We start from the raw sequence: 19,793 nt of genomic DNA, 5'->3' as shown, positions 1-19,793 counted from the left end.
ACGAATGCCGCATTCCAGATAGGATTTTGAGCCCGTAAATTACGACTTCATAGCGTTCCAGGCAAACTGTCTGAATGCGTGGCATTCTGGATAAATGTAAACAAGCCGATATGGTAAAAGCTTGAGATTTGGCACATTGTCAGAGCTGGCAAGCTAAACATTGTATGCCTAATTTCGCTATGCTAAGAAATCGTACGTTACATTTTATTTATTGACATCATCGACTTTTCGCCGTTTGCATGGTCACGTTCATGTTTACCTTAATGTTAGCTAGCTAGCACTAGCTATCTCTTGTCAACATATTTGGGCATCATTACATACACATAGCAGATTGTAGTGCATAATCGTTTGTATTATTTTGATTACAATGTACAAATTTACTTTAAGTTGCCCTAAAGTTATCTTTGTCGCCATACCCATGGGGGCTGCCATCTTGCTTAGAGGGCTGTGTGACGTCAGAGAGCGCAACTGGGAGTACATCGATCTGGTAGGAGTTCACGGGTGGGAAGTTACGGGTTTGACTGCCATTCCAGTGCATTTTCACGTGTAGAAGGTCGGAAAAACACGAGTTACGCGTTGCCTGGAACGCGCCAGTAGTCACCGCATCCAGTTCTATTAATACATCCATGGGTTTAGCCTACTTTATGGGATCCGTTTTCCTGCAACAAGGTCTCCCACCTCTCTGGTCTTCTATATAGTTGTAGACAGTAGAATCAGGCTGAAAAGTAGACAGAAAAAACATACTGCTTACATAACATGTTCAAGTGACATTATGCACTAAAATAGCTAGCTAGCCATATCACTTCGACCAAGCTAGCTAGCCATATCATATTTAAGGCGCAATCCTCAGCCGGGCGGAGGACTATTCAGTCGATGCAATCCATATCCAAATCTTTCAGGTAGATTAGATTTTCATTATTTACTGGAGGTGATTAAGTGTTATGCTCCGGTCTTACCAGTGAGACCGGAGCCTCCGCTTGAGAGCTGGTACTGTAGCTAGCTGGTAACTGACTGACAACGCTGCAAATTCACAACTGTAGCTAGACTAGATGGATGGATTGAGGGGGTTTGATATGCGGCTAACTAGCATGTTGAAAGTACCCAAACACGTCACCAATTATGATAACGCAGTACATTCACCACTGCAGATGAATGGATTGATGGGGTTCCAATAGCGTGATTTTTTTTACCAACCAACTTCTGCCATAACCACGCCCCCGCGAGTTTTCATTGGGTTAGGGTTAGGGTTAGGGTTAGGGTGTCCAATGAAAACTCGCGGGGGCGTGGTTATGGCAGAAGTTTGTTGGTAAAAAAAAGCACGCGTTCCAATATCATACACCAATCTAGCTAGCTAGCTAACTTAGGGCTAGCTTGCAAAGTTATTTGAAGGTGCCCAAGCTAACATTACAGGTTGACTGACACTGCGACAAATTCACCACTAACCTTAGGTGGATTGATGGGGTTTGGATATTGAGTTAAGCATTAATCTAGCTAACGTTACCTCTTATTTTACAGCCAGCTAATTTAAAGGTCGGTGGTAAGAACGTTGGTGCTAGCTAAGATACCCAGGTTAACTGATGTCGACCAAGCTATAGTGCTAACGTTTACTAGCTGTGGTAACATTAACTGACTGATAACACCGCAAATTCGCCAATGTAGATGGATTGTTATTTATAATATTATTATAACATATAAGATTATGTTAAAATAGAGGGGTTTACTACTTACTGTATTAAGTTGGGACCGTAGCTAGTCTGCTTGCGAGACCGTAGCTACTTCTGCTTGCCGCCCTTCTCTCATCCGGCTCGTGCCTATGGTGTCGCCGCTTTGGTCCTCGACTGGTAACGTCTAATTCACCACAGTAATGTTAGATGGATGGATGGGGTTTGATAATATAAGATTGTAACAGCGGGTTTTGTTTTAGTACTTACTTTATTACTGGGTTCCGTTTTCTTTGTTTCTTTCAAAAAAGATTATCTGCTCGTCCCACACAGCTCATGCCAAAAAGCAGCTATATATGCATCCTCTGATCCTCTCTACTGTAAAGTACTACAGTATTAATGAAGTTACTGTAGTATTTCCCGCCCGACTGTAAAGTGCTACAGTATTAATGAACTTACTGTAATAATTTCCCGCCCGACGGCTCTTTACCCATAATGCTTCATAATCTATAGTAATCTACTGTACATTGCTTCTACAGTAAAACACTATCACAATACAGTATTTTACCATAAAAACAACCAGATTTTTTACAGTGTGGTTAAATGAATGCTGTCTCGGGAAGATGGGGCAGTGTATGGTGTAATAAGCCACGTCTTTAATGAATAACTATATCCTAAAAGTACACTCAAGTTGTGTGCCCCATGTATACAACTATATCCTATAAGTACACTTGCGCGCTCCATGCTTAATGGTGACATACATGTGAATAGCAAGGGTCTCCACTCCATAAATGTTCAGGTGGTTTGCGACACAAATTACCCGAGCTCAGCGCATGACTTCCTACTGTCTTCCAGACAGCAGCTCTGGATGGGTGGTCTATAGGAGACTGTAGTTATCATTAAAGACATGGCTTATTACGCCATACATCTCCCTCTTTCGTGAAACAGCATAAATCAGCCTCTTGAATTTCAATACATCTATTGAGTTGATTCAACGCCTCAAAGCCTTTGACGATGGCGCCAATCGTGACCAAATCAGATTCCTCTGTGCCAGAACAGATCAAAACCTCAGGCCATAGGTCTCCTCTGCAGTGGAAAACGTGAACATTTGTTCTCCAAATGTGTGTGCCTGTTCTTTTGTGTGTGTGCGCGTGCGTGTCAGTGTAAGACTGACAGGGGAGCCAATCTCCTGAAATAATTAACTGACCACAGTGATACAAGTGTGTTTGTATGTTTGTGCACGCCACCGCACCTGTCCCATTGGGAAGCCTCTGCTCCTGATTGGGAAGGGGCTAGGGTGAGGGAGGGGGCTAGGGTGAGGGGCTAGGGTGAGGGAGGGGGCTAGGGTGAGGGGCTAGGGTGAGGGAGGGGGTTAATGTGAGGAGTGGCTGTGAGGGAGGGGGTGAGGGGCTAGGGGCTGACGGTAATGGGTGAGGGTGAAGGGTTAGGCTGAGGGGGTGACGGTGAAGGGTGAGGGTGACGGAGGGGGTGAGGGTGAAGGGTTAGGCTGAGGGGCTAGGGTGAGGGAGGGGGTTAGGGTGAAGGGTTAGGGTGAGGGGTGAGGGAGGGGGTTAGGGTGAGGGGCTAGGGTGAGGGTGAAGGGTTAAGCTGAGGGGCTAGGGTGAGGGAGGGGGTTAGGGGTGAGGGTGAAGGGTTAGGGTGAGGGGCTAGGGAGGGGGTGAGGTTAAAGGGTGAAGAGTTAGGGTGAGTGGTGAGGGTGAGGGAGGGGGTTAGGGTGAGGGTGAAGGGTTAGGGTGAGGGTGAAGGGTGAAGGGTTAGGGTGAGGGTGAGGGAGAATGGTGAGGGTAAGGGTGAAGGTTTAAGGTGAGGGGTGAGGGGCTAGGGAGGGGGTGAGGGTGAGGGAGGGGTAAGGGTGAAGGGTGAAGGGTGAGGGTGAAGGGTTAGGGTGAAGGGTGAAGGGTGTGGGTGAGGGTGAAGGGTGAGGGTAAGGGTGAAGGGTGAGGGTAAGAGGTGTCGCTGAGAGAGAGATAGAGACAGAGAGCAGGGCTTAGAACAACAGTATATTTCACTGTGTCTACGCCTGACTCCGGATTGGAGTGTTTGTGCTCGCCTGTGTGTGTGTGTGTGTGTCACTCTCATCATCATCATCTTCATCCGCTTATCCAGGGTCGGGTCGCGGAGGCAGCAGCTCCAGCAGGGGGCCCCAGACATCCCTTTCCCTAGCAGCATCAACCAGCTCTGCCTGGGGAATCTTTAGCCGCTCACAGGCCAGTGCGGAGATGTAGTCCCGCCACCTAGTCCTGGGTCTACCCCGCGGCCTCCTCCCAGCCGGACACGCCTGGAACACCTCCCTAGGGAGGCGCCCAGGAGGCATCCTCACTAGATGCCCGAACCACCTCAACTGGCTCCTTTCGACGCAAAGGAGCAGCGGCTCTACTCCGAGTCTCTCCCGGATGACTGAACTTCTCACCCGATCTCTCAGGGAGACCCCAGCCACCCTCCGGAGAAAACTCATTTCGGCCGCTTGTATCCGTGATCTCGTTCTTTCGGTCATGACCCATCCTTCATGACCATAGGTGAGGGTGGGGACGAAGATAGACCGGTAGATCGAGAGCTTTGCCTTTTGGCTCAGCTCTCTTTTCGTCACAACAGTGCGGTAAAGCGACTGCAGAACCGCACCAGCTGCTCCGATTCTCCGGCCAAACTCCCTCTCCATGGTTCCCTCACTCGTGAACAAGACCCCCAGATACTTGAACTCCTTCACTTGGGGTAAGGACTCATTTCCTACCCGGAGCGGACAGGCCACCGGTTTCCTGCTGAGAACCATGGCCTCAGATTTAGAAGTGCTTATTCTCATCCCAGCCGCTTCACACTCAGTTGCGAACCTATCCAGAGAGTGCTGGAGGTCGCAGGCAGCTGATGCCATCAGGACCACATCATCTGCAAAAAGCAGTGACGTGATCCCCAGCTCACCGAACTGCAAACCCACCTCCCCCCGGCTACGCCTCGATATCCTGTCCATGAAAATCACAAACAGGATTGGTGACAAAGCGCAGCCCTGGCGGAGGCCAACACCCACCGGAAAGGAAGACGACTTACTGCCGAGGACCCGGACACAGCTCTTGCTCTGGGTGTACAGGGATTGGATGGCCCTAAGTAGTGTGTGTCACTCTGTTTACATAAAGCCCTCCATCCCCCGCTGTGTCCTCCTAAGTGGCGCAGACGGAGGCTGGCCTGGTCTGGAGGAGGAGTGGAGCGATGGCGCTCTCCTCCGTTTAGCCTCCTGCCACCTCCTCTCTGTCTCCTCAGAAGAGCTACCTCCTCATCCAGAACACTCACCCACCTCCTCTCACCTGGCTGGCTGCCTGGCTCTCTACAAACACACTCACACACACACACACACACACACACACACACACGTACACACACACACACCCTCACACACACACACACACACACACACACACACACACACACACACACACACACACACACACACACACAGCAGAGAAATGGCAGGATCGCCACAACACACACACACTCACACACACACACGGCTCTTAGCGATGGCTTACCTGGATAAGTAATGGCTCAATAAAGATAAATACACACGCACACACACACTCACACCATCTCCTGAGCCCAAGGTGGTTTTACTAGAAGTTTATTGTCATATGCCAAGTTTTCAGAAAGCTTTTAAGGAGTGTCAGGGTTGTGCTGATCGATTTAGCCCAGAGCTGTTCTACTCTCTCTCTCTCTCTTCTTGTTTTATCATCCTTCCCCAGATGGCTGGAATAGACTGCATTGCAGTGTTAAATCAATGGCATAGAAACCTGGTCTGACCATGCGTTTCAGGGCAAAACAGCTTTCTTGCTCACTCCATTGAAATTGTGTGTGTGTGTGTGGGGGGGGGGGGGGGGGGGGTTGCAGTGCAGGGACAGCAGGACTTGATTATTTCTGTGTTAGGGCGTGCTTTCCTGCACCTAGAGAGAGACAGCTGACTCATTCACCGTCATTCACATCGCAGCTCTCATAAGAACACACACGCACACACACACACACACACCTGTATCCACTCACTTTATGTTCCCTCAATAGAAATGTACAGTGAGAGTTTGAGTGTGAGAGTGTGAGAGTGAGCGTGAAAGTGTGAGAGTGAGAGTGTGAGTACTGAAGTGTGAGAGTGTTAGAACTGAAGAGTTTGAGAGTGAGAGTTTGAGAGTGTGAGAGAGTGAGAACTGAAGAGTGTGAGAGAGTGTGTGAGAGTGTTAGACCTGAAGAGAGTTTGAGAGTGTGAGAGAGTGCGAACTGGAGAGTGTGAGAGTTGTAGACCTGAAGAGTGTGAGAGAGTGTGTGAGAGTGTTAGACCTGAAGAGTGTGAGAGAGTGAGAGTGTTAGACCTGAAGTGTGAGAGAGTGTGAGAGTGTTAGACCTGAAGAGTGTGAGAGAGTGAGAGTGTTAGACCTGAAGTGTGAGAGAGTGTGAGAGTGTTAGACCTGAAGAGTGTGAGTGTTAGACCTGAAGAGTGTGACAGAGTGTGAGAGTGTTAGACCTGAAGAGTGTGAGAGAGAGTGTGAGTGTGTGTGAGAGTGTGAGTGTGAGAGTGTTAGACCTGAAGAGAGTTTGAGAGTGTGAGAGAGTGCGAACTGGAGAGTGTGAGAGTTGTAGACCTGAAGAGTGTGAGAGAGTGTGTGAGAGTGTTAGACCTGAAGAGTGTGAGAGAGTGAGAGTGTTAGACCTGAAGTGTGAGAGAGTGTGAGAGTGTTAGACCTGAAGAGTGTGAGAGAGTGAGAGTGTTAGACCTGAAGTGTGAGAGTGTTAGACCTGAAGAGTGTGAGAGTGTTAGACCTGAAGAGTGTGACAGAGTGTGAGAGTGTTAGACCTGAAGAGTGTGAGAGAGAGTGTGAGTGTGTGTGAGAGTGTGAGTGTGAGAGTGTTAGACCTGAAGAGTGTGAGAGAGAGTGTGAGAGAGTGCAAGCTAGTGTGAGAGTGTGTGAGAGAGAGTAAGAGAGTGTGAGAGAGAGTGAGAGAGTGTGAGAGTGAGAGAGTGTGAGAGCGAGTGTGATGGAGAGTGAGAGAGTGTGAGAGAGTGTGAGAGAGCGAGAGAGAGTGAGATAGTGTGAGAGAGAGATAGTGAGAGAGAGAGAGAGAGAGAGAGAGAGAGAGTGTGAGAGCGTGAGCGAGTGAGAGAGAGTGAGCGAGTGAGAGAGAGTGAAAGAGAGTGAGTGAGAGAGTGAGAGTGTTAGACCTGAAGAGTGTGCAGAGCAGTAATTCTGTATTTTGTTGATGGTTCTAATCCACGCTGGCCTGCTGGTGTTCAAGGAAAACAAGATCACTAGAGCACAGGCACTTAAAAGTATACTGTTAATACTGATTATTATTCACTTTTTGCATTATTATTTCTTATTTTTATATGTGTATATACTGTACATAATACACATACATTTTTCTGCATTGGCAAAATGTTTTATTATCAAACATCATGCCAATAAACCTTCCTGACTTCAGAGAATTAGTCCATTTTAATCAGTCGTGTTTAATTGATTAGGACCATTTTGGGTTATGGCATTTCCTGTCTCCTTTTCTTCACCCCTCGTCTTCTCTCTCTCCCTCCCTTTCTCTCTCTCTTGATCTTGTATAATACGTGGTGTAAGTGTTGATTTTAATCAGGCATAATTAATGACTCCCTCCTCGTTAAGGGAAAAGCCTCAGAGTCATGAAATGTCAGCTATCTTCTACTCTTGTTTGTTAGTGTGTGTGTGTCTTTGTGGTGTGTGTGTGTGTCTTTGTGCGTGTGTGTGTGTCTTTGTGGTGTGTATGTGTGTGTGTCTTCGTGGTATGTGTGCGTGTGTGTCTTTGTGGTGTGAGTGTGTGTGTCTTTGTGGTGTGTGTGTGTCTTTGTGGTGTGCGTGTGTGTGTGTGTATGTGTGCGTGTGTGTGTCTTTGTGCTGTGTGTGTGTGTGTATGTGTGCGTGTGCGCGTGTTTGACTGTGTGTACACTGCGGAAAGTGTTTTTAATTTTACCCCAAATCCTCAGTCATGTTCATGAAGTGTGAGACAGTTGGAGACAGTTGGTTGTTTTTAAAGGCAACACTCATACTGTAGTTATCTTTGTGTGTGTGTGTGTGTTTGTGGTGTGTGTGTGTGTGTGTGTGTTTGTGGTGTGTGTGTGTGTGTGTGTGTGTCTTTGTCGTGTGCGTGTGTATGTGTGCGTGTGTGTGTCTTTGTGCTGTGTGTGTGTGTGTGTGTGTATGTGTGCGCGTGTTTGACTGTGTGTACACTGCGTAAAGTGTTTTTAATTTTACCCCAAATCCTCAGTCATGTTCATGAAGTGTGAGACAGTTGGTTGTTTTTAAAGGCAACACTCATATTGTAGTTATCTTTGTGTGTGTGTGTGTTTGTGGTGTGTGTGTGTGTGTTTGTGGTGTGTGTGTGTGTTTGTGGTGTATGTGTGTCTGTGTCTTTGTGATGTGTTTGTGTCCTTGTGATGTGTGTGTGCGTGTCTTTGTGGTGTGTGTGTGTGTGTGTGTGTGTGTCTTTGCTTCACTCGCACACTTTGGCAGTTTTCATTTTTCCATTCAGAAATCAGCAGTTCTTTGAACTGTAAAATCAGACTGGAGCCAACCTCTGAGAAAGAAATTAATTACTTTCTCTCCTTCCTCCCTCCCTCCCTCCCTCCCTCCCTCCCTCCCTCCCTCCCTCCCTCCCACCCTCCCTCCCTCTCTCTCTGTCCCTCTCACGTCACCTGCCCCTCCCTCCACTCTTTCAACCCCCACACCTCTCTTGAGATGATGGCCACAGTAAGAGATAGGACTTGTCTCAGTGAGATGTGATCAAGGTGTGTGTGTGTGTGTGTGTGTTCGTGTGTGTGTGTGTAAGTGAATGTTTGTGATTTTGTTTGTATAACTTAAGATATCCTCATTTAATTGAATCTGTTGTGTTTTCTCTCTCTCTTTCTCTCTCTCTCAGGTGGAGATGGAGGACATCGAGGAGGAGGAAAAGAGGTACGCCCTATTCTTGGAGCTGCTGGAGGCTGCCAGGAAGTGGGAGGAATTTCAGCTCCTCATGCTCCTCCTACAGGCGTGGCCACCGATGCTGGGGGAGGAAGTGTAAGATATGCAGATATGCTCTTTCCTTCCTTCCTTCCTTCCTTCCTTCCTTCCTTCCTTCCTTCCTTCCTTCCTTCCTTCCTTCCTTCCTTCCTTCCTTCCTTCCTTCCTTCCTTCCTTCCTTCCTTCCTTCCTTCCTTCCAGAAACCTGCCTGGCTAGCTCAGTACTGAATAATACCACACACTACACTGAACTGCCTGGCTAGCTCAGTACTGAATAATACCACACACTACACTACACTGAACTGCCTGGCTAGCTCAGTACTGAATAATACCACACACACTACACTACACTGAACTGCCTGGCTAGCTCAGTACTGGATAATACCACACACACTACACTGAACTGCCTGGCTAGCTCAGTACTGAATAATACCACACACACTACACTACACTGAACTGCCTGGCTAGCTCAGTACTGAATAATACCGCACACACTACACTAAACTGTCTGGCTAGCTCAGTTCTGAATAATACCACACATATTACACTGAACTGCCTGGCTAGCTCAGTACTGAATAATACCACACATATTACACTGAACTGCCTGGCTAGCTCAGTACTGAATAATACCACACATATTACACTAAACTGCCTGGCTAGCTCAGTACTGAATAACACCACACATATTACACTAAACTGCCTGGCTAGCTCAGTACTGAATAATACCACACATATTACACTGAACTGCCTGGCTAGCTCAGTACTGAATAATACCACACATATTACACTAAACTGCCTGGCTAGCTCAGTACTGAATAACACCACACATATTACACTAAACGGTCTTGCTAGCTCAGTACTGAATAACACCTGTAACGACCCCTCTTATCCTTGACACTCTTACTGACAGAGAGACGATAGGAGGGGATTACTCCACTGGGACTGCAATACGCAGGCCAACCTCAGACTTCCCACACAACAACTCACCTCCACCAACCAACCCACACACACACAGCTACATATAACTGCCAAAGAATATATATGTGTGTGTGTGTGTGTGTGTGTGTGTGTGTGTGTGTGTGTGTGTGTGTGTGTGTGTGTGTGTGTGTGTGTGTGTGCGCGTGTGTGCGCGTGTGTGTGTGCGTGCGCGCGCGCGCGCATGTGTGTTGGCCCATGTCATGTGCCAGTTAGGAGCCAGCAGATAACGCCAGCAGCGGATGTGTTGAGTGTGCCAACATGGCCGACATCACCAAGGCTCTTAGAGCCCCTGTCCTTTAGTCTGAGGCTCCCTTAGCACACACACACATTCAGGCTTAAGAAACTCACATGCTAACTTTCACTTTCACCTCCTCCATGGCATTCTGGGTAGTACAGATCTGCATACGATAGTGTAGCTCATTGAGCTGCTTGTCTTACCTGAGTGGTCCAGACGCAATAGTAGCTTTGTAACCTTTAGCTTGTGAAAAGAGCACCAACCCCCCCCCCCCCCCCCCCCCCACACAGTCATCATTACCACCATACCATGTTGGAAGATGTGGGGCCTTGTGTTATGATGATGGGGGCTTAATACAACTGTGAATGACTTCTTACTCTCCCTCTCTATCAATATTTAGTAGGGCAGTGGTAACAGCTAGCGCCCGCCAGCGTCTGGGTCCCCCAGCAGAGCTGGGAGAGAGATAATGGAGTCAGTTGGGGGGTGCATTAGCATTAACATTAGAATTAGAACACACAGAGGAGACCACTGTTGTTGTAACAGCCACTAGCATTAGCGATTAGCGGCAGTTGGAGTGCACTCAGTGGAGTCCCCTATTGTAATAGCCTTTAGGCTAATAGCATTAGCGGTAAGCTTCAGTGGAGACTAGCTTTGTTGTGGTATGCAGGTCAAGAATAGTCATACTTAAATTTAACAAACAGATTTTGAACTCTGTGTCCAACTCAAACAGTGGCCATTTCCTAGGGAAAGTTAGTGTGAGTTAGCAATAGCCCATGGCTAGGGCCACTGGACAGGTCTGACCCACCTTAGTTGCACATTAGTTATTTGACAGACCACACACTTTCACAGTGAGACATACAGTATGCTGCTTTCCAGTTGCCTGGGAAGTAGGAATTTGGAGTTGGGATTGACGTCACTCCTGAGTTGACCGCATTCCTGAAACAAAAGGTGAAATATCCACTTCAGCCTGATCTTTGTAGCTATTTTGTGCATTCAAACACTGTATAGCAACATTGTCCACCGATAGAAGCTGGACAGTAGGGGAGCACGTAGACCTGGTCCAGGGCGATATCTATACAGATAACGCCCTGTTACTCTCAATGCAATTTGCCTATGAAAGCGCTTCATCGGCCCGGTCGTCCGAGTCTACAGACAAAACCGTTTCGTTACTCACCAAAGTAAACACATCGTTGGAAAGATGAAAGCCTTTTCTCCTAAGTCGCTACAGTGTGTAGTCACCCCCCTTTCAAATAAAAGGCAAATTTGTACACTTAAATGTTTTATATCCACAGCGCATCGACTGTCTTCTTCTACCGGCGAATCGGCGCTCTCCGCTTTGTTTAGCCTACTCACTGCTGCCGCCCATTTCGGGGATGATGCATTACATCTTAAATGGTGTTGAGAGACTTTAAGATGTAATGCATCATCCCCGACATGGGCCTACAAACTGTAGCGACTTAGGAGAAAAGGCTTTCATCTTTCCAACGATGTGTTTACTTTGGTGAGTAACGAAACGGTTTTGTCTGTAGACTCGGACGACCGGGCCGATGAAGTGCTTTCATAGGCAAATTGCATTGAGAGTAACAGGGCGTTATCTGTATAGATATTGCCCTGGACCAGGTCTAGGGAGCACGGAGCATAACCTAACACAGGGTTAATTGACCACAGAGCGTTGACCTGGTTACACAAGGTTACACAGAACTTTGACCTGGTTACACAAGGTTACACAGAGCTTTACCTCATTACACAAGGTTACACAGAGCTTTACCTGGTTACACAGTTACACAGCTTTGACCTGGTTACACAAGGTTACACAGCTTTGACCTGGTTACACAAGGTTACACAAGGTTACACAGATTTGACCTGGTTACACAAGGGTACACAGCTTTGACCTGGTTACACAAGGTTACACAGCTTTGACCTGGTTACACAAGGTTACACAGCTTTGACCTGGTTACACAAGGTCAGCAGCATGTGCTTCCGGTCTGAGCAATTAGCAACACTCAGCCGTATTAACACCATATAAACACTAATGGGGTATTGTATTTGTGTCTCTCCTTATTGGCATGTTGAATCCTGATCTTTATAGTTTTAATGTTAATGCTGTCTTTTACAGAGTGCGCCTCAACAAGGTTGGATTGATGTGAACTGATTGTGAATTTCAAATGTCATGTTTTAGTTGTCACAAAGAGATCATAGTTACTCCTCTCTCTCTCTCTCTCTCTCTCTCTCTCTCTCTCACTCCCTCTTCTGCTCACTCTCTCTCTCTCCCCCTCTCCATCCCCTGCTCCCTCACACACACACACGCATGCACGCACACACATGCATACACACACACACGCACATACATACACACACACACACGCATACACACACACACGCACATACACACACACGCACATTAACGTTGGTCCTGCCTCTCCTCAGGGCGGAGTCGGAGCGTAACCCCTGGGTAGTGCTGACAGCAGCCCTACTCTCCCAATGCCAGGGGTCAGAGGTTAAACTGGACCTAGGTAATGAGGTCATGACAATGTGTCGCTCCCTGTACCGCACCAAACACAAGCTCCCAGCGCAGGTACAGTAAGAAAAAGCTGTGTGTGTTTGTGTGTATTCATGTGTGTGTTTCACTGTTACTGTGCGCATGTATATTGTCTTGGATATTCAAGTTGAATTACGTTTCAACTTCTACAAACAACTCTTAACTTCTACAAACAACTCTGAACTCTCAAACAACTCTAAACTCTCAAAGGCCTGTTTGGAGGAGCTCACATCAGTGTTGGCCGCCATGGCGTGTGGTTAAGGTCATGAGAGCCTCTGGTTATGTTTCTCCTCATTCAGACCTGTCTCACCTCATTCAGACCTGTCTCTCCTCATTCAGACCTGTCTCTCCTCATTCTCCTCAGTCAGACCTGTCTCACCTCATTCAGACATGTCTCACCTCATTCAGACCTGTCTCGCCTCATGCAGACCTGTCTCACTTCATTCAGACCTGCCTCTCATTCAGACCTGTCTCTCCTCATTCAGACTGTGTCTCCTCATTCAGACCTCTCTCTCCTCATTCAGACCTGTCTCTCCTCATTCAGACCTGTCTCACCTCATTCAGACCTGTTTCTCCTCATTCAGACCCGTCTCTCCTCATTCAGACCTGTTTCTCCTCATTCAGACCTGTCTCACCTCATTCAGACCTGTCTCTCCTCATTCAGACCTGTCTCTCCTCATTCAGACCTGTTTCTCCTCATTCAGACCTGTTTCTCCTCATTCAGACCTGTCTCTCCTCATTAAGACCTGTTTCACCTCATTCAGACCTGTTTCTCCTCATTCAGACCTGTCTCTCCTCATTCAGACCTGTCTCTCCTCATTCAGACCTGTCTCTCCTCATTCAGACCTGTTTCGCCTCATGCAGACCCGTCTCACTTCATTCAGACCTGTCTCTCCTCATTCAGACCTGTCTCTCCTCATTCAGACCTGTCTCACCTCATTCAGACCTGTCTCTCCTCATTCAGACCTGTTTCTCCTCATTCAGACCTGTTTCTCCTCATTCAGACCTGTCTCTCCTCATTAAGACCTGTTTCACCTCATTCAGACCTGTTTCTCCTCATTCAGACCTGTCTCTCCTCATTCAGACCTGTCTCTCCTCATTCAGACCTGTCTCTCCTCATTCAGACCTGTTTCGCCTCATGCAGACCCGTCTCACTTCATTCAGACCTGCCTCTCATTCAGACCTGTCTCTCCTCAGTCAGACCTGTCTCTCCTCATTCAGACCTGGCTCACCTCATTCAGACCTGTCACCTCATTCAGACCTGTCTCACCTCATTCAGACCTGTCTCTCCTCATTCTACTCAGTCACCTGTCTCACCTCATTCAGACCTCTCTCACCTCATTCAGACCTGCCTCACCTCATTCAGACTTGTCTCTCCTCAGTCTCCTCATTCAGACCTGTCTCTCCTCATTCAGACCTGTCTCTCATCATTCTCCTCAGTCAGACCTGTCTCTCCTCATTCAGACCTGTCTCTCCTCATTCAGACCTGTCTCACCTCATTCAGACCTGTCTCTCCTCATTCAGACCTCTCTCACCTTATTCAGACCTGTCTCACCTCATTCAGACCTGCCTCACCTCATTCAGACCTGTCTCACCTCATTCAGACCTGTCTCTCCTCATTCAGACCTGTCTCACCTCATTCAGACCTGTCTCTCCTCATTCAGACCTGTCTCGCCTAATGCAGACCTGTCTCACTTCATTCAGACCTGCCTCTCATTCAGACCTCTCTCCTCATTCAGACCTTGTCTCTCCTCATTCAGACCTGTCTCACCTCATTCAGACCTGTCTCACCTCATTCAGACCTGTTTCTCCTCATTCAGACCTGTCTCTCCTCATTCAGACCTGTCTCTCCTCATTCAGACCTGTCTCTCCTCATTCAGACCTGTTTCGCCTCATGCAGACCCGTCTCACCTCATTCAGACCTGCCTCATTCAGACCTGTCTCTCCTCAGTCAGACCTGTCTCTCCTCATTCAGACCTGGCTCACCTCATTCAGACCTGTCACCTCATTCAGACCTGTCTCACCTCATTCAGACCTGTCTCTCCTCATTCTACTCAGTCACCTGTCTCACCTCATTCAGACCTCTCTCACCTCATTCAGACCTGCCTCACCTCATTCAGACTTGTCTCTCCTCAGTCTCCTCATTCAGACCTGTCTCTCCTCATTCAGACCTGTCTCTCATCATTCTCCTCAGTCAGACCTGTCTCTCCTCATTCAGACCTGTCTCTCCTCACTCAGACCTGTCTCACCTCATTCAGACCTGTCTCTCCTCATTCAGACCTGTCTCTCCTCATTCAGACCTCTCTCACCTTATTCAGACCTGTCTCACCTCATTCAGACCTGCCTCACCTCATTCAGACCTGTCTCACCTCATTCAGACCTGTCTCTCCTCATTCAGACCTGTCTCACCTCATTCAGACCTGTCTCTCCTCATTCAGACCTGTCTCGCCTAATGCAGACCTGTCTCACTTCATTCAGACCTGCCTCTCATTCAGACCTCTCTCCTCATTCAGACCTTGTGTCTCCTCATTCAGACCTATCTCTCCTCATTCAGACCTGTCTCACCTCATTCAGACCTCTCCTCATTCAGACCTGTCTCTCCTCATTCAGACCTGTTCCCCCTCATTCAGACCTGTCTCACCTCATTCAGACCTCTCTCACCTCATTCAGACCTGCCTCACCTCATTCAGACTTGTCTCTCCTCAGTCTCCTCATTCAGACCTGTCTCTCCTCATTCAGACCTGTCTCTCATCATTCTCCTCAGTCAGACCTGTCTCTCCTCATTCAGACCTGTCTCTCTTCATTCAGACCTGTCTCACCTCATTCAGACCTGTCTCTCCTCATTCAGACCTGTCTCTCCTCATTCAGACCTCTCTCACCTTATTCAGACCTGTCTCACCTCATTCAGACCTGCCTCACCTCATTCAGACCTGTCTCACCTCATTCAGACCTGTCTCTCCTCATTCAGACCTGTCTCACCTCATTCAGACCTGTCTCCTCATTCTCCTCATTCAGACCTGTCTCACCTCATTCAGACCTGTCTCACCTCATTCAGACCTGTCTCTCCTCATTCAGACCTGTCTCACCTCATTCAGACCAGTCTCTCCTCATTCAGACCTGTCTCACCTCATTCAGACATGTCTCACCTCATGCAGACCTGTCTCACCTCATTCAGGCCTGTCTCACCTCATTCAGGCCTGTCTCACCTCATTCAAACCTGTTTCTCCTCATTCAGACCTGTCTCTCCTCATTCAGACCTGTCTCACCTCATTCAGACCTGTCTCTTCTCATTAAGACCTGTCTCTCCTCAGTCAGACCTGTCTCTCCTCATTCAGACCTGTCTCACCTCATTCAGACCTGTCACCTCATTCAGACCTGTCTCACCTCATTCAGACCTGTCTCATCTCATTGACTTGTCTCTCCTCATTCAGACCTGTCACTCCTCATTCTCCTCAGTCAGACCTGTCTCACCTCATTCAGACATGTCTCTCCTCATTCAGACCTGTCTCACCTCATTCAGACATGTCTCACCTCATTCAGACTTGTCTCACCTCATTCAGACCTGTCTCCTCATTCAGACCTGTCTCTCCTTATTCAGACCTGTCTCGCCTCATGCAGACCTGTCTCACTTCATTCAGACTTGTCTCTCCTCATTCAGACCTGTCTCACCTCATTCAGACCTGTCTCATCATTCAGACCTGCCTCTCATTCAGACCTGTCTCTCCTCATTCAGACCTTGTCTCTCCTCATTCAGACCTGTCTCTCCCCATTCAGACCTGTCTCACCTCATTCAGACCTGTCTTACTTCATTCAGACTTGTCTCTCCTCATTCAGACCTGTCTCATCATTCAGACCTCTCTCCTCATTCAGACCTCTCTCCTCATTCAGACCTGTCTCACCTCATCCATGCCTGTCTCACCTCATTCAGACCTGTCTCTCCTCATTCAGACCTCTCTCACTTCATTCAGACCTGTCTCACCTCATTCAGACCTGTCTCACCTCATTCAGACCTGTCTCCTCATTCAGACCTGTCTCACCTCATTCAGACCTGTCTCCTCATTCAGACCCGTCTCACCTCATTCAGACCTGTCTCACCTCATTCAGACCTGTCTCATCTCATTCAGACCTGCCTCACCTCATTCAGACCTGTCTCACCTAATTCAGACCTGTCTCTGCTCATTCTCCTCATTCAGACCTGTCTCCCCTCATTCAGACGTCTCTCCTCATTCTCCTCAGTCAGACTTGTCTCACCTCATTCAGACCTGTCTCTCCTCATTCAGACCTGTCTCTCCTCATTCTCCTCAGTCAGACCTGTCTCACCTCATTCAGACCTGTCTCACCTCATTCAGACCTGTCTTTCCTCATTCAGACCTGTCTCTCCTCATTCAGACCTGTCTCTCCTCATTTAGACCTGTCTCACCTCATTAAGACCTGTCACCTCATTCAGACCTGTCTCACCTCATTCAAACCTGTCTCACCTCATTCAGACCTGTTTCTCCTCATTCGGATCTGTCTCTCCTCATTCAGACCTGTCTTCTTATTCAGACCTGTCTCACCTCATTCAGACCTGTCTCTCTTCATTCAGACCTGTCTCACCTCATTCAGACCTGTCACTCCTCATTCAGACCTGTCAGCTCATTCAGACCTGTCTCAGCTCATTCAGACCTGTCTCTCCTTATTCAGACCTGTCTCACCTCATTCAGACCTGTCTCACCTCATTCAGACCTGTCTCACCTCATTCAGACCTGTCTCTCCTCATTCAGACTTGTCTCACCAGACCCCCACGCATGTGTCTTTCTGAACATGTGACCCAGAGTCGCCCACCAGCCTTGTAGCACTACTTCCTCTAACACCTTCTTCCTGCTAGCGCCAGCTGTCTGGTATTAGCAGGTCCTGATGCTTTTCATGGCACGGCGCGCTACGGAAGTGTGAGCCTAATTCTATTCTGTGTGGATATAAGCAGCTGACTGATATTAGTTTAGCGCTTAATGCTATTCTGCGTGAGCGCCCGGCTGGCTGGTGTTTGGCGGGGGAGGAGACTCTGAACAGCTTTAATTTAAATCTGCTGGAATGAAACTGCTGGTGCATGGGAGAGTCAGATTACATTGTGATATCCATATATTACCACCCCACCACCTCCACTCGCTACTGTCTAGGAGCGTGTGTGTGCGTGTGTGAGAATATATGCGCGTGTGTTCTTTGTCATTGCGTGTCTCTATAGTTCTCCCTGATGGTGTGTGTGTGAGAGAGAGAGTGTGTGTGTGTGTTTGTTCTGACAGTTTAACCTGATGTACTCATGCTCCCTCCTACATTTCTCTCTTACTCTTTTTCTCTCCCCTCCTCCGTCTCTCTCTCCATTCCTCTCTCTCTCTTCTTCATCCCTCCCCCTCTCCCTCCTTCCCTCCCCCTGCTCCCTCCCTCCCTCCCTCTCTCTCTCCCTGTCTGTCTCCCTCCCTCTCTCCCACCCTCCCTCCCTCTCTCCCTCCCTCTCTCCCACCCTCCCTCCCTTTCTCCCTCCCTCTCTCCCTGCCTCTCTCCCTCTCTCTCTCTCTCCCACCCTTCCTCCCTCTCTCCCTCCCTCCCTCTCTCCCTCCCTCCCTCCCTCTCCCTCTCTCTCTCCCTCCCTCCCTCCCTCCCTCTCTCTCTCTCTCTCCCTCCCTCCAGTGTATCAGACACATATCCAGACTGCTGCTGGACCAGAGCCTGCAGCTCCCGGCCCTGAAGCTGATGACAGAGAGCGGAGACGAGCAGCTGCTGCAGCTGACCCTGGGTCAGATCACCAGCATGACGGAGGTATGAGTAACAGCACACCAGCTGACCCTGGGTCAGATCACCAGCATGACGGAGGTAGGAGTAACAGCACACCAGCTTACCCTGGGTCTGATCAACAGCATCACGGAGCCCGGGGACCCTGGGACTGATCCTAGATCAGATCAGGGACAGTCTGCCATTTGGCACTTGGACTCAATTCCTCCTTTTCACTGAGCCTCAATCAGATCAATATCATTGAACCTGCTTCACTCACCCTGCACATATTAACACTGTTCTCTGATCAGATATGTAGTGTTCTCTACATCCCCTGGTGGAGTCTTTACTGTTCTCAGATCAGAGATGAGAGCCTCTGTTAAGTGAGCACTTCAGTTAATGCGGCTTAAAGCTCTTATCTCCACACCTGGGCCAGCAGATCCCTCTATCCCTGAGAGAAAGACAGGGAGGGGAGGGGAGCGATGCCTGTGAGTTGGGAGGGAGGGAGGGAGAGAGAGAGAGATGTGAGAATCATTCAGTTAGAATTTGCAATCTTATGCCGCATTCCAGATTTTGAGCCCGTAAGTTGACATCAAGTCACGACTTCATAGCGTTCCAGGCAAACTATCTGAGTGCGTGGAATTCTGGATACATGTAAACAAGCCAATATGGCAGAAGGTTGAGATTTGGCACACTTTCAGACCTGGCAAGCTAAACGTTACATAATTGTATTTATTGACATCACTGACTTTTCGCCGTTTGCATGGTCAAGTTCAGATTTACCTTAACGTTAGCTAGCGAGCGCTAGCTAGCACTAGCTATCTCTTGTCGTCAACATATTTGGGCATCATTACACACACATAGCAGATTGTAGTGCATACTCATTTGTATTATTTTGATTACAATGTACACATTTACTTTACGTTGCCCTAAAGTTATCTTTGTCACCGTACCCATGTGAGCTGCCATCTTGTTCTAAACAAGACGTCAGACTGGGAGTACATCGATCTGGTACGAGTTCACTAGTGGGAAGTTACGGGTTTGACTGCCATTCTAGTGCATTTTCAGGTGTAGAAGGTTGGAAAACACGGGTTACGGGTTGCCTGGAACGCGGCATTAATATAATGTTACCCCTTATGCGCAATATAAAGCAACCCTGACGAATGTTAGGTAGCTACACACACACACACGCAGAGCGATGTGTTCAGTGCTGTATTATGGGGTGCGAAAAGTATGGGGTGTGAAAAGTGCCACTTTGGTTGCTTGTTCAAAGCTTACTTACAACGTGTATGTGTGTACGCTCACTACAAAACAACGCGCACATGCGCGGTAGTGAATGGGGGAGCTCACGTGACCGAATGAGTGTTTGCGTTGTGAGCTCAGTGGTGCGTGCAGTCCCGTCTCCAAGGGCGGGCATTTGGAGGCCAGGCCTGCCCACTGAATCAGCTGGGCCCGCCCTGAACGAAACGCGAAAGACGTACTAAATCTCTGTGATGACAGAATGACCCCGGGCTATTCTGCATCTGATTGGCTTACCCTGATATACTTTAACCAATTGAACTCCTCATGCCTAAAACCTGACCAATCTCAACCAAGGAAGGCACCATATTAGCCAATCCCAG

The 19,793-nt window shown here is 48.3% G+C and overlaps 1 protein-coding gene across 3 annotated transcripts in view; it reads left to right on the top strand.

The window, feature by feature from the left end:
- The window catches only part of nbas (NBAS subunit of NRZ tethering complex), a gene marked incomplete at its 5' end in the record, with an annotated part of 391,676 nt that overhangs the window by 334,177 nt on the left and 37,706 nt on the right, over nt 1-19,793 (top strand). The window contains 3 exons of one of the 3 annotated variants that reach the window (XR_014630910.1): nt 8,592-8,731; nt 12,315-12,462; nt 18,091-18,206. Coding sequence is in view for 1 of the 3 variants with exons in the window: in XM_084453787.1 (XP_084309913.1) it covers nt 8,592-8,731; nt 12,315-12,462; nt 18,091-18,219 (417 nt within the window). Of the gene's footprint in view, nt 1-8,591; nt 8,732-12,314; nt 12,463-18,090; nt 18,220-19,793 lie in introns of those variants that run through there. The other 2 variants (XM_084453787.1, XR_014630909.1) reach the window with 2 other exon arrangements.

Source organism: Borostomias antarcticus (genome assembly GCF_949987555.1).
Source record: "Borostomias antarcticus genome assembly, chromosome: 19".
NCBI lineage: Eukaryota > Metazoa > Chordata > Actinopteri > Stomiiformes > Stomiidae > Borostomias > Borostomias antarcticus.
This window is presented reverse-complemented; position numbering and strand designations above follow the sequence as displayed.